A 22,424-nucleotide genomic window follows, 5' to 3' on the forward strand; every position below is an offset into this window, starting at 1 on the left:
GAGTAGGTGCGAAGTGTAGACTAGATTGTCCGTTAATCCTTTTCCTTTGTCTTGTTTGGCTTTGGAAGCTCCTGGCTCTGACCAGTCTGTTCCCTCTTTGTGAGGCTTGTTTTGGGTTGAGCTCTTGCCCTGTAGAGGTGTTGCATCTGGTGTTTTGGGTTGGGGTGACCAGGGCCTTTAGATGCTAATGGCCCCCAGTTCACCCTTCCTTCTGGAATGTTCTGTCGGTTGAGAATGATGTGTTGCCTTTTTAAAGAAAATGTTTTTCATGGGATACAAAAATTCCTCCTTTCCGGGGTCCGGGGACCCTTCCAACTCTGGGTAGAGGTTCTCGTATGGCCTCTCCCCAACTGGGAGACCCCCACCTTCCCCTCAGCTTAAACTAGAAATTACCACGCACACACATTTCAAAATCACACAGTTTAAACAGGTTTCTGGGGAAATGCCCCCTTCTTATCTCGGGCAATCCGCAGCTTTCTGGGACCCTGCTGTGTCCTTGGGATCCTTGTGACCCTTACACTCTTATGTTCTTAGGAATCTTGTTGGTACAGTTGATGTGGCTGGGGATACAGATGGGGATGGAGGGGAGAGCGGAGTCATAGGCCTAGAAATTCAGTTGTTAGCGCCAGCCGCTAGCGCCTTAGGAGGAGGAGAAGTGGGGCGGTAAGCGGCTAGCGCCCGGGCGCGGCGCGATCTACACCTCTCGCGAACTTCACTCAAGATTTAGCGGCGGCGCAAAACCGCAGCGCCCGCTCAGCTGCGCGCGCAGATCCTGACGTCATTTCATGGTGCAACGCCACGTTTGGGGCGCTACAGCCGGGTGTTCGCTAAATTTAGCGCCCGGCGCAACTTAGCGCCACCTTCGCCGAAATTGAGTTGCACTGCCCCAAAAGGTTGCTGCTGCGCTAAAGCAGGCGATGCACGACTATCATAAGGCGCTAAGCCGGCGAGCCGAGGCGCTAACACCGAGGCCGGGTGCAGCGCAGGTGCGGCGAGTTGCTGATTGAAGGCAGACACGCTGGCGCCGGTCAGCTCTTAAAGGGGGAGGGTCGATTTGTTTGGCTGGCACGCCCTGCACACTGCAGCCCTGAAGCAAGGCCTGACCATTGCTGGTTCATCAGTTCTACGCCCAGGACCATGGGGAAGCCCGCTATTCTTCCAAATCCCATTGCACGCTCTTGCTGCTTGTCCAGGGTCATGGGGAAGGAGATGTACTGACGTCTCCTTCTGAAAAGGGCATTGGTCACCTGGCGGATGCAGCAATGTACCGCGAACTGGGAGATGTTGGCAATGTCCCCAGTAGCGGATTGGAAGGAGCCGGTGGCATCGAAGTTGAGAGCCACCGTCACCTTCACTGCCACCGACAGAGACGTCCTGCTCCTCAGCTGTGGCTGCAGATCTCTGCGAAGCAGGTGGCAGATCTCAGTGACCACCTCCCTTCTGAATCGCAGCCTCCCAACACACTGCTCCTCAGATATGTTCAGATATGAGAACTGCTGGCGGTATACCCTGGGTGGGTAAGGCCTGCTGTGCCGACGCCTGTTGGCCCTTCTCCGTCTGGCCATGACTGGCACTCTCTCACGGCGTCTCTGAGCCCTTTGAATGCAATGGAGAAGCCCAACGTTTCCACCCATTGCAGCCCCCATTATATGTGGTGACTCAAGGCTATGGCACTGAAAGTTAAATCCAAGTGCAAAGCTCTGGCCTGAAGCCAGAAGTACCTGTGCGAGCGCTGAGTCAAAGCAGAAAGCTCTCTCCCTTTGCCTCTCTCCAAATATCCGTCTCTCACACAGAAGGATTGGCACAAAATGGCTGCCACTTATAATGCAGGAGGAGTCCCCTTTAAATAGCGCCCCCGCGCCCCGCAGCGACTAGGAACCGTTCCCCTCTACCAGTCGCTGGGGGCACCAGGCGCACAGAAGGGCGGCGCCACTGAAGTTCCGGTTCTGGGCGCACCAAGGGCGTTGCACCATGAAATGACGTCGGGATCTGCGCGCGCAGCTGAGCGAGTGCTGCGGTTTTGCGCCGCCGCTAAATCTTGAGTGAAGTTCGCGAGAGGCGCAGATCGCGCTGCGCCCAGGCGCTAGCCGCTTAGCGCCCCACTTCTCCTCCTCCTAAGGTGCTAGCGGCTGGCGCTAACAACGGAACTTCTAGGCCATAGAGTTATACAGCACAGAAAGAGGCCCTTTGGCCCATCGTGTCCGCGCCGGCCATCAAGCCCTATCTATTCTAATCCCATTTTCCAGCACTTGGTCCGTAGCCTTATATGCTATGGCGTTTCATGTGCTCATCTAAATGCTTCTTGAATGTTGTGAGGGTTCCTGCCTCTACCACCCTTTCAGGCAGTGAGTTCCAGATTCCAACCACCCTCTGGGTGAAAAAGATTTTCCTCAAATCCCCTCTAAACCTCCTGCCCCTTACCTTGAAACTATGCCCCCTGGTTATTGACCCCTCTACTAAGAGGAAAAGTTCCTTTCTATCTACCCTATCTATGCCCCTCATAATTTTGTACACCTCAATCAGGTCCCCCCTCAGCCTTCTCTGCTCTAAGGAAAACAACCCCAGCCTGTCCAGTCTCTCTTTATAGCTGAAGCGCTCCAGCCCAGGTAACATCCTGGTGAATCTCCTCTGCCCCCTCTCCAATGCAATCACATCCTTCCTATAGTGTGGCGATCAGAACTGCACACAGTATTCCAGCTGTGGCCTAACTAGCATTTTGTACAGTTCCATCATAACCTCCCTGCTCTTATATTCTATGCCTCGGCTAATGAAGGCAAGTATCCCATATGCCTTTTTAACCACCTTATCTACCTGTCCTGCTGCCTTCAGGGATCTATGTACATGCACACCAAGGTCCCTCTGATCCTCTGCCCTTCCAAGGGTCCTACCATTTATTGTGTATTCCCTTGCCTTGTTAGTCCTCCCAAAATGCATCACCTCACACTTTTCAGGGTTAAATTCCATTTGTCACTGTTCTGCCCATCTGACCATCCCGTCTATATCGTCCTGTAGTCTGAGACTTCCCTCCTCGCTATTTACCACTCCACCAATTTTCGTGTCATCTGCGAACTTATTGATCATACCTCCTACTGTTGAAGTCGACAGAAATCAACAGGCTGAGACTTTTCTTTAGGCAAAAACAAAACGTGTCTTACTTTAATCACATCTCCACGAGGACTGAAGACCCAGCCCCGTGCAGGGGCTATGACGTCATCACGCAACCGACATCATGACGTCATCACGTTCTCGATGCTCTTAAAGGGACCCTGCACCAATAACCCACCCCAGCATGTACATACCACAACATTGCTATACAAAGTGAATTGTGTTTAGGTACATATAACAGCATTGGGTACACATTGTGTTATTGTCCCTTTGTGGTCTCCGCCACATACGTCCCCCCAGAATTCACAAGTACTGGCAATGTCAGTCGTTGGGGGGGCCAGATCACTCAGTTGGAACGGCTCCTCGATTCCGGGGTGGAGACCGGGGGGTTCGTCGGAGGGACCTCGGGCGCTCGGTGGTGGATGGAGGGCGTGGAAACCGGAGGTCAGCCCCACTTCGGAGGCTGTGCCAACTCCACGGGTCGGTCCAGATCCAGGTGGGCCGGCTTAAGACGGTCGACGGAAATGCAGTCCGGCTTACCGCCGACATCCACGACGAAGGTCTTGTCCCCGGTTTCCAGGACGCGGAATGGACCATCATAGGGTGGCTGCAGAGGTCCCCGGTGGGCGTCATGGCGGATGAAAACGTACGAAGGTCGAGCGGAACGTGGGACTGCGGGAGGCCGTGCTGCGACGTGGGCACCGGCGCGAAAACCTTGGCGTTGTCCAGAAGGTCGGACCGCTGATGGGCTGTGGACCAAGGCTCCGTTGCGTTAGGGACGAAATCCCTGGGAACCCGCAGCGGCTGTCCGTAGATGAACTCGGCGGAAGAGGACTGGAGGTCCTCCTTGGGGGCGGTCCTGAGTCCCAGCATGACCCACGGGAGTCTGTCGATCCAGCTGTCGTCCCGGAGGCTGGCCCGAAGCGCAGCCTTCATGGAGCGATGAAACCGTTCGCACAGTCCGTTAGCCTGAGGGTGGTAAGCTGTGGTGCGGTGGAGTTGCAACCCGAGGCCTCGGGCGACAGCGTTCCAGAGCTCTGACGTGAACTGGGGCCCCCGGTCGGAGGAAATATCAGATGGGGCGCCGAACCGGGCGACCCAAGTGCTGATGAACGCCCGAGCCACATCGGCGGACGTCGTCGAAGACAGCGGGATGGCTTCCGGCCATCAGGTGATTCTGTCGACCATTGTGAGGAGGTGGGTGAACCCGCGGGAGGGCGGCAGGGGCCCCACCAGGTCCATGTTAACGTGGTCGAACCGCCTCTCGGGCACTGCAAAAGGCGTCAACGGGGCCTTGGTATGGCGATGTACTTTGGAGCTTTGGCATACCACGCAGGTGTTGGCCCAGTCGTGAACGTCTTTCCTGAGCCAGTGCCAGATGAACTTGGCCGCCACCAGCTTCTGTGACGGCTTCCTGCCCGGGTGGGAAAGGTTATGGATGGCGTCGAATACTTGCCGTCTCCACCCTTCGGGCACGACGAGACGTGGCTGCCCAACGGAGACGTCGCACAGGAGTGTGGTGCCGGCAACGTCGAACACGATGTCTGCGAGTTGAAGGCCCGTGACCGCCGTCCTGTAGGCCTGGACGTCCGGGTCGGAGGCCTGGTCGGCCGCCATGCGGCTATAGTCGACGCCGAGGTGCACGGCGCTGGCGACGGCTCGGGAGAGACAGTCGGCGACGGGGTTGTCTTTCCCAGCCACATGCTGGATGTCCGTCGTAAATTCCGAAATGAAGGCCAAGTGGCGTTGTTGACGGGCCGACCACGGCTCGGAGGCTTTGGCCATGGTGAAAGTCAACGGCTTGTGGTCCACGAACGCCGTGAACGGGCGGGCCTCCAACCGGAAACGTTAGTGTCGGACGGCGAGGTAGAGGCCGAGGAGCTCGCGATCAAATGTGCTGTACTTCCGCTCGTTGGGGCAGAGCTGCCGGCTGAAGAAGGCGAGCGGCTGCCAGGCGCCGTTGACCCACTGTTCTTGGACGGCGCCGACCGCGTAGTGCGAGGTGTCGGTGGTGAGAGTGATCGGCACATCGGGCAACGGATGCGCCAGCATGGTTGCACTAGCCAGGGCCCTCTTCATGTCTGTGAAAGAAGCGGCCATCTCATCAGACCAGTTGACGGCGAGTTTGTCGGGCTTGCCTTTGAGGGCCTCGTAAAGGGGCCACATAAGCTGGGCCGCTCGGGGTACGAAACGATGGTAAAAGTTCACCATGCCCAAAAACTCCTGTGGGGCCTTAATGGTGAGGGGTCACGGGAAGTCCATCACGGCCTCCACTTTCGATGGCAGTGGCACCGCCCCGTCCTTTGTGATGCGGTGCCTGAGAAAATCGATTGAGGACAGCCCGAACTGGCACTTGGCCGGGTTGACGACTAGGCCGTGTTGGCTGAGTCGCTCGAAGAGAGTCCGGAGGTGGGACACGTGTTCCATCCTGGAGGTGCTGGCGATGAGGATGCCGTCCAGGTATACGAAGAGGAATGTCAGGTCCCGTAATACGGTGCCCATGAGGCGTTGAAAAGCCTGTGCGGCGTTTTTGAGGCCGAATGCCATGCGGAGAAATTCGAATAGCCTGAACGGGGTGATCACCGCGGTTTTCGGGACGTCCTGCGGCCGGACAGGGACCTGGTGGTAACCCCGGACGAGGTCCACTTTTGAAAATACCACTTTCCCGGCCAGGCGGGCGGAAAAATCCTGGATGTGCGGGATCGGATAGCGGTCGTTGAGGCGCCGGGAGTCTCCGCACGGGCGCCACCCGCCGCCTGGTTTCGGGGCGATGTGGAGGGGTGAAGCCCACGGACTGTTCAACCGGCAGATGATGCCAAGGCGCTCCATGGTGTTGAACTCGGCTTTGGCGATGGCGAGTTTCCCCGGGTCGAGGCGCCGCGCGCGGGCGTAGACGGGCAGACCGGTGGTCGAAATGTGGTGTTCTACCCCGTGTTTGGTGGCGGCGGACGAGAACGTGGGTCTCGTAAGGTCCGGGAACTGGGCGAGGAGGCGGGAAAACTCGTCGGAGGCCGAGAGTGCGCTGGACAACTGCGTCGTGCTGGACCCGCTGAGGGAACATGGGAGCGAGCTGAAGGTTTCAGCATTGATGAGATGTCGGTGCTTGACGTCCACCAAAAGGCCATTGGCGCAGAGGAAGTCAGCGCCGAGAAGGGGGGTGGACACTTTTGCTGTGACAAAGTCCCAGGTGAACCGTTGCCCGCCAACAACAAACTGCCTGCACGGCCGACAGCCATGGCAGCCGACGAGTGGTCTTTAGTTTGCTTCGACGCGGGAAAACTGCACGGGGGCCGGCACTTCCTGGCTTTGGGGCCAAACTGCGCATGGTAGAAGCAGAGGCTTGAGGGTTGCCGCCATTGGGCTGTATCAGTGGAGGCAGGGCTCTGCGTGGTCGCGCAGTACTGTTGCCTGGCGGAGAAAAATTTGTCGGCCTCCTTGGCCAGGTCGCGGAAATCGGTAGTGGAAGAGTTGGCTAAAGCCGACCGTACCTGACCTGTCAGCTGTTGGAGGAACAGTTCCTTGAAGAGGAAGCACGGCGTGTGTGTGCCCAGGAGGGCCAGCATGTGGTCCATCAGCTCCGAGGGCTTGGAGTCGCCAAGCCCGGGTAGAGAGAGAAGCCGGCGTGCGCGTTCGGCTTCGGTGAGTCCGAAAGTTTGTAAGAGGTGCGCCTTCAGCGTGCCGTATTTGTTGAGCTCCGGGGGTTTTTGAGCAGGTTCACGACTCTGGCCGCGGTGGAGCTGCTGAGAGAAGAAACGACGTAGTAGTACCTCGTGTCGTCCGCGGTGATGTCGCGGATCGCAAATTGAGCCTCGGCCTGGGCGAACCAAGCGGCAACCTGTTGTTCCCAAAACTCGGGTAATTTGATGGAAACGGCGTTCGTCGCCATTTCGGATGAGGTCTTTGGAATCGTCCAAAAGAGCAGCGGGGTCACCAATGTTGGAGTCGACAGAAATCAACAGGCTGAGACTTTTCTTTAGGCAAAAACAAAACGTGTGTTACTTTAATCACATCTCCATGAGGACTGAAGACCCAGCCGTGCAGGGATTGAGCAGGGGCTATGACGTCATCACGCAACCGACGTCATGACGTCATCATGTTCCCGACGCTCTTAAAGGGACCCTGCACCAATAACCCAACCCAGCATGTACATACCACAACATTGCTATACAAAGTGAATAGTGTTTAGGTACATATAACAGCATTGGGTACACATTGCGTTATCGTCCCTTTGTGGTCTCCGCCACACTACAGTCATATCTAAATCATTAATGTACACTACAAACAACAAAGGACCCAGCACTGATCCCTGCCGTACACCACTAGACACAGGCTTCCAGTCACAAAAACAACCTTCGACCATCACCCTCTGCCTCCTGCCACTAAGCCAATTTTGGATCCAATGTGCCAAATTGCCCTGGATCCCATGGGCTCGTACCTTCTTGACCAGGAAGGGAGGAGAGAGGTGGGGGGGATGGATGGAGAGGAGGAAGAGCTGTTTCCTGATCTGGTTACTCTGAGGCAAATGATCAAAATTGTAGATATTGTAGTCACCTCCTATCCAGGAATGGCTGTATCACCGTTTCCCCACCCCCAGCCCACTGCGTCCCTGACCTCTAGTGCACTGACTTTCAAATTCTCATCACACCGACAGATCCTTCCTTGGTCTTGTTCCCACCAACTACTGCAGTCCCCGCTCCCCAGGTGTCCTTCAGACTGTTGACCTGTGCCCACCTGTCTACACTGCCTCAGGGACCCCCACACATTGTGACTCATTCCCAAATCCCCCCAACCTGACCCCCTCTCACCTGTCACAACATGCCCCAACCCCCCACAGCACCTTTCACAACCTCAGGACGTCCCAAAATGCATACCGCCAATGAAGTACTTTTGCAGTGTAGTCACTGTTGCAATGGAGGAAATGCGGCCAGCAAACTGCGCAGACGGGACCTCGGTTCAATGCCTCATCCGAAAGACGGTACCTCTGACACTGCTGCACGCCCTCAGTACTGTCCCTCCGACAGTGCAGCGCTCCCTCAGTACTGCCCCTCCGACAGTGCAGCGCTCCTTCAGTACTGCCCCTCCGACAGTGCAGCGCTCCCTCAGTACTGCCCCTCCGACAGTGCAGCGCTCCCTCAATACTGCCCCTCTGACAGTGCGGCACTCACTCAGTACAGCCCCTCCGACAGTGTAACACTCCCCTAGTACTGCACTCCAGTTGAGCCTAGATTATGGGTACCAAGTGCCTAGAGTTGGGCTCGTACCCACAACCTTCTGATGGAGAGGCGAGAGTGTCACTGAGGAGCCATGGCTGAAACCTCGATGTTTCTGCCACGTTAGTTGCGAGATAGGAGTTAGAGTAGAGAGTCTCCTGAATAATGCAGAGCTCTTTAAATATTTTAACAAGGACAACAAAAGAGGTTATCCGGAGTCACCGGGGAGGGAACGTGCAGAGGGTCAAAATCTGCTCGCGTCCCACACTCTGTAGAATTAGAAAAACAGCTCTTGTCCCAAAGCATTAATTTGAGTCTCACGTTTGTGCTTGAGGTGAGGCAGTTCAGCGAGTTAATACCCTGCCCCATCAAACACGCCCAGGGCAGGTACAGCACGGGGTCAGATACAGAGTAAAGCTCCCTCTACACTGTCCCATCAAACACTCCCAGGGCAGGTACAGCACGGGGTCAGATACAGAGTAAAGCTCCCTCTACACTGTCCCCATCAAACCCTCCCAGGGCAGGTACAGCACGGGTTAGATACAGAGTAAAGCTCCCTCTACACTGTCCCATGAAACACTCCCAGGGCAGGTACAGCACAGGTTAGATACAGAGTAAAGCTCCCTCTACACTGTCCCATCAAACACTCCCGGGGCAGGTACAGCATGGGGTTAGATCCAGAGTAAAGCTCCCTCTACACTGTCCCATCAAACACTCCCAGGGCAGGTACAGCACGGGGTCAGATACAGAGCAAAGCTCCCTCTACACTGTCCCATCAAACACTCCCAGGGCAGGTACAGCACGAGGTCAGAAACAGAGTAAAGCTCCCTCTACACTGTCCCCATCAAACCCTCCCAGGGCAGGTACAGCACGGGTTAGATACAGAGTAAAGCTCCCTCTACACTGTCCCATCAAACACTCCCAGGGCAGGTACAGCACGAGGTCAGATACAGAGTAAAGCTCCCTCTACACTGTCCCCATCAAACCCTCCCAGGGCAGGTACAGCACGGGTTAGATACAGAGTAAAGCTCCCTCTACACTGTCCCATCAAACACTCCCAGGGCAGGTACAGCACGGGTTAGATACAGAGTAAAGCTCCCTCTAGATTCTCCCATCAAACACTCCCAGGGCAGGTACAGCATGGGTTAGATCCAGAGTAAAGCTCACTCTACACTGTCCCATCAAACACTCCCAGGGCAGGTACAGCACGGGTTAGATACAGAGTAAAGCTCCCTCTACACTGTCCCATCAAACACTCCCAGGGCAGGTACAGCACGGGTTAGATACAGAGTAAAGCTCCCTCTACACTCTCCCATCAAACACTCCCAGGGCAGGTACAGCACGGGTTAGATACAGAGTAAAGCTCCCTCTACACTGTCCCATCAAACACTCCCAGGGCAGGTACAGCACGGGTTAGATACAGAGTAAAGCTCCCTCTAGATTCTCCCATCAAACACTCCCAGGGCAGGTACAGCATGGGTTAGATCCAGAGTAAAGCTCACTCTACACTGTCCCATCAAACACTCCCAGGGCAGGTACAGCACGGGTTAGATACAGAGTAAAGCTCCCTCTACACTGTCCCATCAAACACTCCCAGGGCAGGTACAGCACGGGTTAGATACAGAGTAAAGCGCCCTCTACACTGTCCCATCAAACGCTCCCAGGGCAGGTACAGCACGGGTTAGATACAGAGTAAAGCTCCCTCTACACTGTCCCATCAAACACTCCCAGGGCAGGAACAGCACGGTTTAGATACAGAGTAAAGCTCCCTCTACACTGTCCCATCAAACACTCCCAAGGCAGGTACAGCACAGGTTAGATACAGAGTAAAGCTCCCTCTGCACTGTCCCATCAAACACTCCCAGGGCAGGTACAGCACGGGTTAGATACAGAGTAAAGCTCCCTCTACACTGTCCCATCAAACACTCCCAGGGCAGGTACAGCACGGGGTTAGATACAAAGTAAAGCTCCATATACACTGTCCCATCAAACACTCCCAGGGCAGGGACAGCACGGGTTAGATACAGAGTTCCGCTCCCTCTACACTGTCCCCATCAAACACTCCCAGGGCAGGTACAGCACAGATTTGTAATGTATGTACCTTTAAGGGAGAGAACTACTTTTACAGCTCCTGTATACTGTAGTACCGGCAGTGACCACACCTGTATATAAACCCTGAGTAGTGATCTGTATAGTTTGTCCGAGAGTAACCCTCATTCAGTAAACACCTGTTGAATCGTTCCCTGCAGTCTCGTTGTCTAATTATTGAAGGACACAACATCAAGATACACGGACATAACATTGGCGACGAGGCAGATTCGAACCTACCTGCAACTCTGCATCTCCTCCCAGGGATTCGCTCCTGGAGAACAGTGGATGGAGGTCGAGTCCAGAAGCACGGGTGTCGGCCATCGGCAACCGCCCAGTCATCCAGCGGAGATTTGAGCATCGCAGGGGAGGCTGTCGAGAGCCAGGCTTGGCTTTCCAGTCACAGTGGTCCAGCGAAACGGGCTGGCAACAGGTACTGCGCAGACCCTTCCCAGACAGCGGCGGCTAGAGCCGACCGGGCAGCACAGAAAAAGGCCGAGCAGCGTCGACGGGGGAGAGAGAGAGGGCAGAGCGCACAGGGCGCAGCCGGTGTTCAGGACCGAGTGGCGTCAACGGGGGAGAGAGGTGCGCAGGAAAACGCGAGGCGCTGCCATTGCCACGAGGACCGCAGAGAGCGGCATTGGCAGCAGCGCAGGAGCAGCGCACGAAACCCACAAGGCGTCGCCATTTGCCACGAGGACCGCCGAGAGCGGCGTTGGCAGCAGCGTGGGAGACGCCATTTTAAGCCGCAGCGGGGAAGAAAGGAAAGCGCGGGAGACGCCATTTTAAGCCAGTCTAACCACACCCAAAATGCCGAAGAGTGGCAGTATCACAGCGTTCGACAATGAAGTCGAAGATTGGACGACATATGTCGAACGCATTGAAGTATACTGCAAGGCGAATGAAGTGCCAGATTACAAGAAAGCGCTGGTATTGTTGAATTTAATGGGTGCAAAAACGTATGGCTTACTACGAAACCTAGTAACCCCAGAGAAGCCAGTAGAAAAGGATTTTGAAAACATAGTGTCAATCCTACAGAACCACTTAAACCCCACAGCGCTGCTGATAGCAGAAAGATTTAAGTTTCACAAAAGGAACCAGCATAAAGATGAAAGTAATGCTGAGTATTTAACGGAACTGCGCAAGCTATCGAAACACTGCCAGTTTGGAACAGGACTAGCAGATACTTTAAGGGACAAGTTTGTGCGTGGGCTTCAAAGTGAAGGAACCCAGAAACGGCTTCTGTCAGAAAAGGATCTTACGCTGGACAAGGCTTTCAGCATGGCAGTATCACACGAAGCAGCAGCACGAGACGCTGCAGAGATACAACGGAGACCGCAAGAATATGACACAAATGAAATGTCATACGGAACAGTGAAGTGCTATCGCTGCGGCAGAACAACACACGACCATAATGATTGCTGGTTCAAGGACAAAGTGTGCAGACAGTGTGGAAAAGTAGGACACATAGCAAGAGTCTGCAGGTCGGGAAAGAAAACCAGCAGCAAGAAATCGCCACAGGAGAAGTACAAGAAGGTACATAAGGTGACGGAGAGTAGTTCAGACGAACAGAAAAGTGATACAGACTCCGGAAGCAAGGAGCTGGGTTGCCTGAAACTACATAATGTGATCAAAACGGAGGATCACCAAACTATCTGGGTCACGCTCAAGATAGCAGGAGTCCAAGTGAAAATGGAATTGGACACAGGATCAGCCCTAACAGTCATAAACTGAAGGGACTACAAGCGGCTATTCTCACATATACCCTTGAGAGATACAAAGATTGTCTTGAAGACGTACACGGGGCAAAAAGTCTACCCCAAAGGAAAAATAAGGGTGAACGTTATATATAACTGCAAGGAAACACCAAAAATGGATCTATATGTAGTGCCAGATGGAGGACCACCACTACTAGGACGTGAATGGATCTGGAAGATACAGCTAGATTGGCATTCCATACAAGCACTGACTGTAGATGCCAAAAAGGATGACGACGTCACACCTGGACGACTGTCAAAAATGCTAACTGACGCACAAGAAGTGTTCCAGCAGGGACTCGGAACACTAAAAGGCATAACAGCGACGATCAAAATAGAGGAAAATGCAAGCCCAAAGTTTTTTAAGGCCAGACCGGTACCTTATGCGATCCGCCCAGCCGTCGAAGCAGAGCTGGAAGGTTTGGAACGTTCAGGAGTACTGTCCAAAGTGGACTGGAGCGAGTGGACTACACCCATTGTTCCTGTAATGAAGAGGTCATTGAGTAATACGCCTGGGGAACCAAAGAAGGTTCGCATCTGTGGGGACTTTAAGGTGACAGTGAACCCAGTCCTTCACACTGTACAATATCCGCTTCCGCGGATTGAAGATATTTTCGCCTCGCTATCTGGAGGGAAATGCTTCACTAAGATTGATCTGGCCCAGGTGTACCTGTAAATGGAGGTAGAAAAAGCCTCGAAACAGTACCTCATGATCAACACTCATAAAGGTCTCTACCAATGCAACCGGCTGGTGTTCGGGGTAGCATCAGCTCCGGCTATTTGGCAAAGGGCAATGGAACAAGTCCTGCAAGGGATTCCAGGGACCTAGTGTTATTTGGACGACATCCTGGTCACGGGCGTAAATGACAGTGATCACCTCGCCAACCTGGAGCAGGTGCTCACCAGATTGAAGGAACATGGGCTCCGAGCTAATCGTCCCAAATGCGAGTTTTTCCAGAAGCAGATCTCGTATTGTGGCCACGTTATTGATAAAGAGGGGTTACATAAGTCCCCAGACAAGATTGAGGCAGTAGTCAAGGCTCCAGCACCGGAAAATGTGTCACAACTGAGGTCGTTCCTCGGGCTGGTGAACTACTACCATAAGTTCTTGCCGAATTTGTCTACAGTACTACACCCACTGAACACCCTACTGCAAACGGGGGTACCATGGAAGTGGAGTGACAAATGTAAACGAGCTTTCCAGAAGAGCAAAGCATTGATCACATCAAAAGAGGTGTTGGCTCATTTCAGCCCAGCACTACCAATTCGGTTGGCGTGTGATGCGTCACCCTATGGCATTGGAGCGGTGCTGTCGCACAAATTCCCGGACGGCTCGGAGAGGCCAGTAGCCTTTGCGTCTCGGTCACTAACCTCAGCCGAGCGTAACTACGCCCAGATTGACAGGGAGGCCCTCATCCTAGTGTGGGGAGTGAAAAAGTTCAATCACTATCTGCACGGGCAGAAGTTCACCTTGCTGACTGACCACCAACCACTTGTCTCCATCTTTAATCCAAAGAAGGGCGTTCCGGTGATGACTGTGCAATGGCTACAAAGATGGTCCCTTTTTCTAGGGGCGCACCAATATGAAATCGAGTATAAGGGCACGAAACAGCATGGAAACGCTGATGGGCTATCACGCCTGCCACTGCCTATGGCGGAGGAAGCACCAGCAGTGGATCCTGTCGAAATATTTCATTCGACTATAATTGAATGCTTGCCAGTAACTAATGCTGGTATAGAGAAGGAGACCCAAAATGACCCGACACTGTCTCGGGTATATGATTTGACGGTGAAGGGATGGCCAGCACATGGCGACTCACTGTTGCCAGCATTCTCATCCAGAAGAGAACAGCTGTCAGTATGCCAGGGGACCTTGATGTGTGGATCCCGAGTGGTAATTCCACCCAAGTTAAGGGAGAGAGTGCTCAATGAGCTTCACGAAGGTCATCTAGGAGGGGTGAAAATGAAAAGCCTTGCTAGGGCTTATGCGTGGTGGCCGGGGATCGATCAGCAAATCGAGGACCTGACCAAGAGCTGCTCAGGATGCCAGAAGGTCCAAAATGCACCACCACATGCCCCTCTACACCCATGGGAGTGGCCCTCATCTCCATGGCAACGGGTGCATATTGATTTTGCTGGTCCATTCATGGAGTCAATGTTTTTAATAGCCGTGGATGCGCACTCGAAATGGCCTGAGGTGATCAAAATGTCCTCCACCACCACGGAGAAAACTATTTCAGTCCTACGGACCATTTTTGCCAGGAACGGCTTGCCAGAGCAGATTTGCTCTGATAATGGACCACAGTTTGTGTCCGAAGAGTTTCGAAGATTTATGAAAAGGAATCGGGTAAGGCATTACACATCCGCCCCGTATCATCCAGCCACAAATGCATTGGCTGAGAGGTTCGTACAAACCTTTAAAAAAGCAGTAAAGGCCATGTGCGATGACGACATTCCACTGCAGCATAAGGTGGACAATTTCCTGTTAGCCTACAGAAATGCGACACATGCAGTCACTAACCAGGCCCCGGCCATGATGTTCTTTAACCGTAGGTTGAGATCTCGTCTGGATTTGTTCAGACCAAATGTACGAAGAGATGTTGAGAGTAAGCAATTCCAGCACATCAATGAGAAGCCGACAAGGAGCTTCAATGTAGGGCAACCAGTCTTGGCCCGCGACTACCGAACAGAGAAATGGCAACCAGGAACGATATGCACACGGCAGGGGCCACTAATGTACACAGTGGATGTTGGGGAGAACATTGTGAGACGCCATGCTGACCAGATCCTAGAGTCACAGGAACGAGTCAACCCCATGTCTCGGCCATACGTACCTGGTGAGGAACCTGACGTACAGGTCGCATCTACCTCAGAAACAATAGCATTGGAAGCTGATGAATCAACTGACGACATGGTGCTAGAATCGCCTCCGCACCAGAAGCGAGACACTCGGGAAAGGCGTTATCCAGAAAGAATCAGGAAGCCTCCCCAAAGACTGAATTTATAAATAGACTATTTTCAGCTAATGTTGCATGTTAAAAGTGTTAACTGTAATTAGTTTGATATTTAATTGTTAAATGAGTGTTATGGTACTGTTAATCTAAAAGGGGAGGAATTGTATTGTATATACCTTTTAAGGGAGAGAACTACTTTTACAGCTCCTGTATGCTGTAGTACCGGCAGTGACCACACCTGTCTATAAACCCTGAGTAGTGATCTGTCCAGTTAGTTCTAGAGTAACCCTCATTCAGTAAACACCTGTTGAATCGTTCCCTGCAGTCTTGTTGTCTAATTATTTAAGGACACAACATCAAGATACATGGACATAACAAGGTTAGATACAGAGTAAAGCTCCCTCCACACTGCCCCATCAAACACTCCCAGGGCAGGTACAGCACGGGTTAGATACAGAGTATAGCTCCCACTATCCTGAGTGTGTTACAGTGACGGTGTGTCAGAGTGTAAGTGTGGGGTGGTGGGTCAGGGATGTGGGGTGAGGGGTCTGGGCTGAGGGGTGAGGGGTGTGTCGAGGGTTTTCGAATATTTCCCTGTAGGTGAGGTTCGCGGTGAATCTGTTTTTTGATCTTTGCCCTTGTTTTCTTGTGTTGTCGATCTTTGCTCTTTAGATCGGAAATTCATCATTGGCAATGCTCGAGTGGGGAACTGTGCCATCATTTTCTGTAACGATGCTTTTTGTGAGATGTGCGGGTACTCGAGAGCAGAGGTGATGCAGAAACCCGGGACCTGCGACTTCCTGCACGGACCACAGACCAAGAAGATTGCCGTCTCTCAGATTGCACAGGCTCTGGGTGGGTCGGAGGAGAGGAAGGTCGAACTGTTTCTGTACAGGAAGGACGGTAAGGATCTCGGACATTCAGAAAGTATCGTCCGACAGCTGCGAGATACTCCAGGAGCAAGAGGACATAAACTTTCAATTCTTTGAAGAGGTAACAGAGAGAATAGACAAGGGTAATGCAGTAGATGTAATTTATCTAGATTTTCAGAAGGCCTTCGATAAGGTACCCCATAATAGACTGATGAACAAGGTCAGAGAATGCGGAGTCAGGGGACAAGTAGCAGAATGGATTGATAGCAAAATACTGCAGATGCTGGAAATCCGAAATAACAACAGAAAATGCTAGAAAAACTCAGCAGGCCAGGCAACATCCGTGGAGAGAAATTAGAGTCAACGTTTCGGGTCAAAACCCTTTATCAAGACTAAAGAGGCACAGGGAATGAAATAGATTAAGAGGCCAGGCTGGGAGAGAACAAAAGAGAAGAAGAGACATTAAGAGGTATTCAAAACGAGACGAGATGGTGATAGGACTAGTGGAGACAAAAGACGGCTCTAGATTAGGTGTGAAATGTTTTGGCAGAATGAGAGACAGCTGCCATGTGGGAGAGAGAAAAAACAAAGGAAAGGGGGGGAAAGGCCAAAACAAAAGAGTGGATGAAAAATATAAGTAAAAATGTAATAGGGGCCGAGGTTATGATCTGAAATTGTTGAACTCGATATTGAGTCCGGAAGGCTGTAAAGTGCCTAATCGGAAGATGAGGTGCTGTTCCTCGAGCTTACGGTGAGCTTCCGTGGAACAATGTAATAGGCCGAGGACAGTGAGGTCCGAGTGGGAATGGGGCGGTGAATTAAAATGACAGGTGACCGGAAGCTCGGGGTCACCCTTACGGACTGAACGGAGGTGTTCCGCAAAGCGGTCACCCAATCTGCGTTTGGTCTCCCCAATGTAGAGGAGACCACATCGTGAGCAGCGAATACAGTATACTAGATTGCAAGAAGTACAAGTAAATCGCTGTTTCACCTGGAAGGGGTGTTTGGGGCCCTGGACAGTGGGAAGGGGGTAGGTATAAGGGCAGGTGTTACATCTCCTGCGCTTGCACGGGAAGGTGCCAGGTGAAGGGGAAGGGGTGCTGGGGGTGATAGAGGAGTGGACTAGGGTGTCTCGGAGGGAGCGGTCCCTACGGAATGCTGAAAGGGGAGGGGAAGATGCGTTTGGTGGTGGGATCACTTTGGAGGTGGGGGAAATGGCGGAGGATGATCCGTTGAATGTGGAGGCTGGTGGGGTGAAAGGTGAGGACAAGGGGAACCCTATCGTGGTTCCGGGAGGGAGGGGCAGGGATGAGGGCAGAAGTGCGGGAGATAGAACGGACACGGTCGAGGGCCGTGTCAACCACGTTAGAGGGGAATCCTCGGTTGAGGAAAAAGGAAGACATGTCGGAAGCACTGGTGTGGAAGGTGGCATCGTCGGAGCAGATGCGGCGGAGACGGAGAAACTGGGAGAATGGAATAGAGTCCTTACAGGAAGCGGGGTGGGAGGAAGTGTAGTCCAGGTAGCTGTGGGAGTCAGTGGGCTTGTAGTGAATGTTGGTCGATAACCTATCCCCAGAGATAGAGACGGAGAAGTTGTAAGAAGATGAAAAGTCAGGCATAGCTAGGACCCATGCGGGTTCCCATAGCAACACCTTTAATTTGGAGGAAATGAGTGGAGTCAAAGGAGAAGTTGCTTTTTCGTGGGCTATGTGGAACAATCTTTGTTCCAGTCCTACTCGGGTCCCCTCCCTCACCTCTTTTTCCGGTACATTGATGACTGTATCGGTGCCGTTTCCTGCTCTCGCCCTGAACTAGACAATTTCATTCACTTTGCCTCCAATTTCCACCCTTCCCTCACCTTCACATGGTCCATCTCCGACTCTTCCCTTCCCTTCCTCGACTTCTCCGCCTCCATCTCTGGGGATAGATTATTGACTAACATTCACTACAAGCCCACTGACTCCCACAGCTACCTGGACTACACTTCCTCCCACCTTGCCTCCTGGAAGGACTCTATTCCATTCTCCCAGTTTCTCCGTCTCCGCCGCATCTGTTCTGACGATGCCACCTTCCACACCAGTGCTTCCGACATGTCTTCCTTTTTCCTCAACCGAGGATTCCCCTCTACCGTGGTTGACACGGCCCTTGACCGTGTTCGTTCTATCTCCTGCACTTCTGCCCTCACCCCTGCCCCTCCCTCCCGGAACCACGATAGGGTTCCCCTTGTCCTCACCTTTCACCCCACCAGCCTCCACATTCAACGGATCATCCTCCGCCATTTCCACCACCTCCAACGTGATCCCACCACCAAACGCATCTTCCCCTCCCCTCCCCTTTCAGCATTCCGTAGGGACCGCTCCCTCCGAGACACCCTAGTCCACTCCTCTATCACCCCCAGCACCCCTTCCCCTTCGCCTGGCACCTTCCCGTGCAAGCGCAGGAGATGCAACGCATGCCCTTATACCTCCCCCCTTCCCACTGTCCAGGGCCCCAAACGCCCCTTCCAGGTGAAACAGCGATTTACTTCTACTTCTTGCAATCTAGTATACTGTATTCGCTGCTCACGATGCGGTCTCCTCTACATTGGGGAGACCAAACGCAGATTGGGCGACCGCTTTGCGGAACACCTCCGTTCAGTCTGTAAGGGTGACCCCGAGCTTCTGGTCGCCTGTCATTTTAATTCACCGCCCCATTCCCACTCGGACCTCACCGTCCTTGACCTCTTGCATTGTTCCACAGAAGCTCAACGTAAACTCGAGGAACAGCACCTCATCTTCCGACTAGGCACTTTACAGCCTTCCGGACTCAATATCGAGTTCAACAATTTCAGATCATAACCTCGGCCCCCATTACATTTTTACTTACATTTTTTATCCACACCTTTGTTTTGGCCCTTTTCCCCCCCACCCCGCCCTTTTTTTCTCTCTCCCACATGGCAGCTGTCTCCCATTCTGCCAGCGCATTTCACACCTAATCTGGAGCCGTCTTTTGTCTCCACTAGTCCTATCACCATCTCGTCTCGTTTTGAATACCTCTTAATGTCTCTTCTCTTTTGTTCTCTCCCAGCCTGGCCTCTTAATCTATTTCATTCCCTGTGCCTCTTTAGTCTTGACAAAGGGTTTTCACCTGAAACATTGACTCTATTTTCTCTCCACGGATGTTGCCTGGCCTGCTGAGTTTTTCCAGCATTTTCTGTTATTACAGCAGAATGGATTGCTGGCTGGCAGACAGGAAGCAGAGAGTGGGGGTAAAGGGTAGCTATTCCCAGTGGAGAAGGTGGGTAGTGGTGTTCCACAAGGATCAGTGCTGGGACCACTGCTGTTCACAATTTAATTAACGATTTAGACTTTGGAATCAAAAACACAATTTCTAAATTTGCAGATGTCACCAAATTGTGGGGGATAGTCAATACTGAGGAGGACTGCAACAAATTACAGGAGGACATTAATAAACTCGCAGAATGGGCACATCATTGGCAAATGAAGTTCAACATATTTACGTGTGAGGTATTACATTTTGGTAAGAAAAATAAGGAGGTCACTTATTACTGCACTTGGAAACTAAGAATCTAAGTGGGGTAGAGGAGCAAAGGGATCTCGGAGTAGAATCAGAGACAGGTTACAGCACAGAAGGAGGCCATTCGGCCCGTCGAGTCCGTGCCGGCTCTCTGTAAGAGCACTTCAGCGAGTCCCACTCCCCCGCCCTTTCCCCGTAGCCCTGCAAATTTCTTTCAGGTACTTATCTAATTCCCTTTTGAAAATCAAGATTGAATCTGCCTCCACCACCCTTTCAGGCAGTGCATTCCAGATCCTAACCACTCGCTGAGTAAAAAAGTTTTCCTCATGTCACCTTTGGTTCTTCTGCCAATCACCTTAAATCTGTGTCCTCTGGTCCTTGACCCTTCCGCCAATGGGAACAGTTTCTCTCTATCTACTCTGTCCAGACCCCTCATGATTTTGAACACCTCGATCAAATCTCCTCTCAATCTTCTCTGCTCCAAGGAGAACAACCCCAGCTTCTCCAGTCTATCCACGTAACTGAAGTCCCTCATCCCTGGAATCATTCTTGTAAATCTTTTCTGCACCCTCTCTAAGGCCTTCACATCCTTCCTAAAGTGCGGTGCCCAGAATTGGACACAATACTCCAGTTGAGGGCGAACCAATGTTTTATAAAGGTTCATCATAATTTCCTTGCTTTTGTACTCTGTGCCTCTATTCATGAAGCCCAGGATCCTGTATGCTTTTTTTTAACTGCTTTCTCGACCTGACCTGCCACCTTCAACGATTTGTGCACATATACCCCCAGGTCTCTCTGGTCATGCAACCCCTTTAGGATTGTACCCTTTAGTTTATATTGCCTCTCCTCGTTCTTCCTACCAAAATGTATCACTTCACACTTCTCTGCGTTAAATTTCATCTGCCACGTGTCCGTCCATTCCACCAGCCTGTCTATGTCTTCCTGAAGTCTATCACTCTCCTCCTCACTGGTCACTATACTTCCAAGTTTTGTATCATCTGCAAATTTTGAAATTGTGCCCTGTACACCCGAGTCCAAGTCATTAATATATATCAAGAAAAGCAGTGGTCCTAGTACCGACCCCTGGGGAACACCACTGTGTACCTTCCTCCAGTCCGAAAAACAACCGTTCACCACTACTCTGTTTCCTGTCACTTTTTTTTTATTCGTTCATGGGATGTGGGCCTCGCTGGCAAGGCCGGCATTTATTGCCCATCCCTAATTACCCTTGAGAAGGTGGTGGTGAGCCGCCTTCTTGAAACTTAGCGAATTCTGTATCCATGCTGCCACTGTCCCTTTTATTCCATGGGCTTCAACTTTGTTGGCAAGCCTATAAGTTTCTCATTGAAACTTATAAAATTCTGACAGGACTGGACAGACTAGATGTAGGAAGGATGTTCCCGATGGCGGGGGAGTCCAGAACCAGGGGTCACAGTCTAAGGATAAGGGGTAAGCCATTTAGGACAGAGATGAGGAGGAATTTCTTCACCCAGAGAGTGGTGAACCTGTGGAATTCTCTACCATAGAAGGCGGTGGAGGCCAATTCATTAAATATATTCAAGAAGGAGTTGGATATATTCCTTAAGGCTAAAGGGATCAAGGGATATGGGGAGAAGGCAGGGACAGGGTACTGAATTTGGATGATCAGCCATGATCTCATTGAATGGCAGAACAGGCTCGAGGGGCCGAATGGCCTACTCCTGCTCCTATCTTCTATGTTTCCATGTGGCGCTTTGCTAAACGCCTTTTGGAAATCCATGTACACCACGTCAACCGCATTACCCTCATCGACCATCTATGTTACCTCATCAAAGAACTTGATCAAGTCAGTTAAACACGATTTGCCTTTAACATTCAGCATCTGGCTGGCAGAATTCCGAAGCAGTGTTGCTGCCCTGTTTGAACTTTTCCTTACAGTGAGAATTGAGAGGGAGTGCGGGGCAGGGGAGGGGGTGCGGGGCAGGGGAGGGGGTGCGGGGCAGGGGAGGGGGTGCGGGGCTGGGGAGGGGGTGCGGGGCTGGGGAGGGGGTGCGGGCTGGGGAGGGGGTGCGGGGCTGGGGAGGGGGTGCGGGGCTGGGGAGGGGGTGCGGGGCTGGGGAGGGGGTGCGGGGCTGGGGAGGGGGTGCGGGGCAGGGGAGGGGGTGCGGGGCTGGGGAGGGGGTGCGGGGCTGGGGAGGGGGTGCGGGGCAGGGGAGGGGGTGCGGGGCTGGAGAGGGGGTGCGGGGCTGGGGAGGGGGTGCGGGGCTGGGGGGAGGGGGTGCGGGCTGGGGAGGGGGTGCGGGGCTGGGGAGGGGGGTGCGGGGCTGGAGAGGGGGTGCGGGGCAGGGGAGGGGGTGCGGGGCAGGGGAGGGGGTGCGGGGCAGGGGAGGGGGTGCGGGGCTGGGGAGGAGGTGCGGGGGAAGGGGGTGCGGGGGAGGGGGTGCGGGGAGGGGGTGATGTGACAGTTACCAGAGAACTCTGAGGGAGCTCTGCACCCCCCTCGCTCCTGCGCCCCGCTCCCTCTCCCGCATCCCGCTGCCTCTCCCACGCCCCGCTCCCTCTCCCTCGCTCCGCATCCCGCTCTCTCGCTGTCAGTCCGTGTTCCACTCTCGGGCGATGCGCGTTGGCAGCGGGCGATGCGCGGGGGCAGCGGGCGATGCGCGGGGCACCGGGCCATGCTGTCCATCGTTGCATGATGACTAGAGCACTGAGGCAAATCTGTCCTTTAACTCGGTGCGGCCTCCTGTGGAATCTCGCCATGCTGATGTCTGTGTGAAGAGATTCCTGAGCTGGAATAACTGGGTCTGGATCTTGTAAACTGTCCACATTTGTAAGATTGTGAAAGTTGTGTTCAAACATGCCGGCCCTTTCCTGACCCTTGCTAATCTCCCTACTCCACTCATTCCTTAATATACCGTCTGCTCGTTCATTCACTCGCACACA

General features: G+C 53.1%; 1 protein-coding gene across 2 annotated transcripts in view; it reads left to right on the top strand.

Annotated features, from left to right (window-relative positions):
* kcnh2b (potassium voltage-gated channel, subfamily H (eag-related), member 2b) overlaps positions 1-22,424 on the top strand; it is a 237,131-nt gene that overhangs the window by 32,803 nt on the left and 181,904 nt on the right. For both annotated transcript variants that reach the window (XM_085992158.1, XM_085992159.1), the window contains exon 3: positions 15,787-16,017. In XM_085992158.1, the coding sequence (XP_085848284.1) occupies positions 15,787-16,017 (231 nt within the window). The remainder of the gene's footprint in view (positions 1-15,786; positions 16,018-22,424) is intronic.

Source organism: Somniosus microcephalus, chromosome 7 (assembly GCF_052327205.1).
Source record: "Somniosus microcephalus isolate GS21.2 chromosome 7, FLI_Smic_1.0, whole genome shotgun sequence".
NCBI classification, from domain to species: Eukaryota; Metazoa; Chordata; class Chondrichthyes; order Squaliformes; family Somniosidae; genus Somniosus; species Somniosus microcephalus.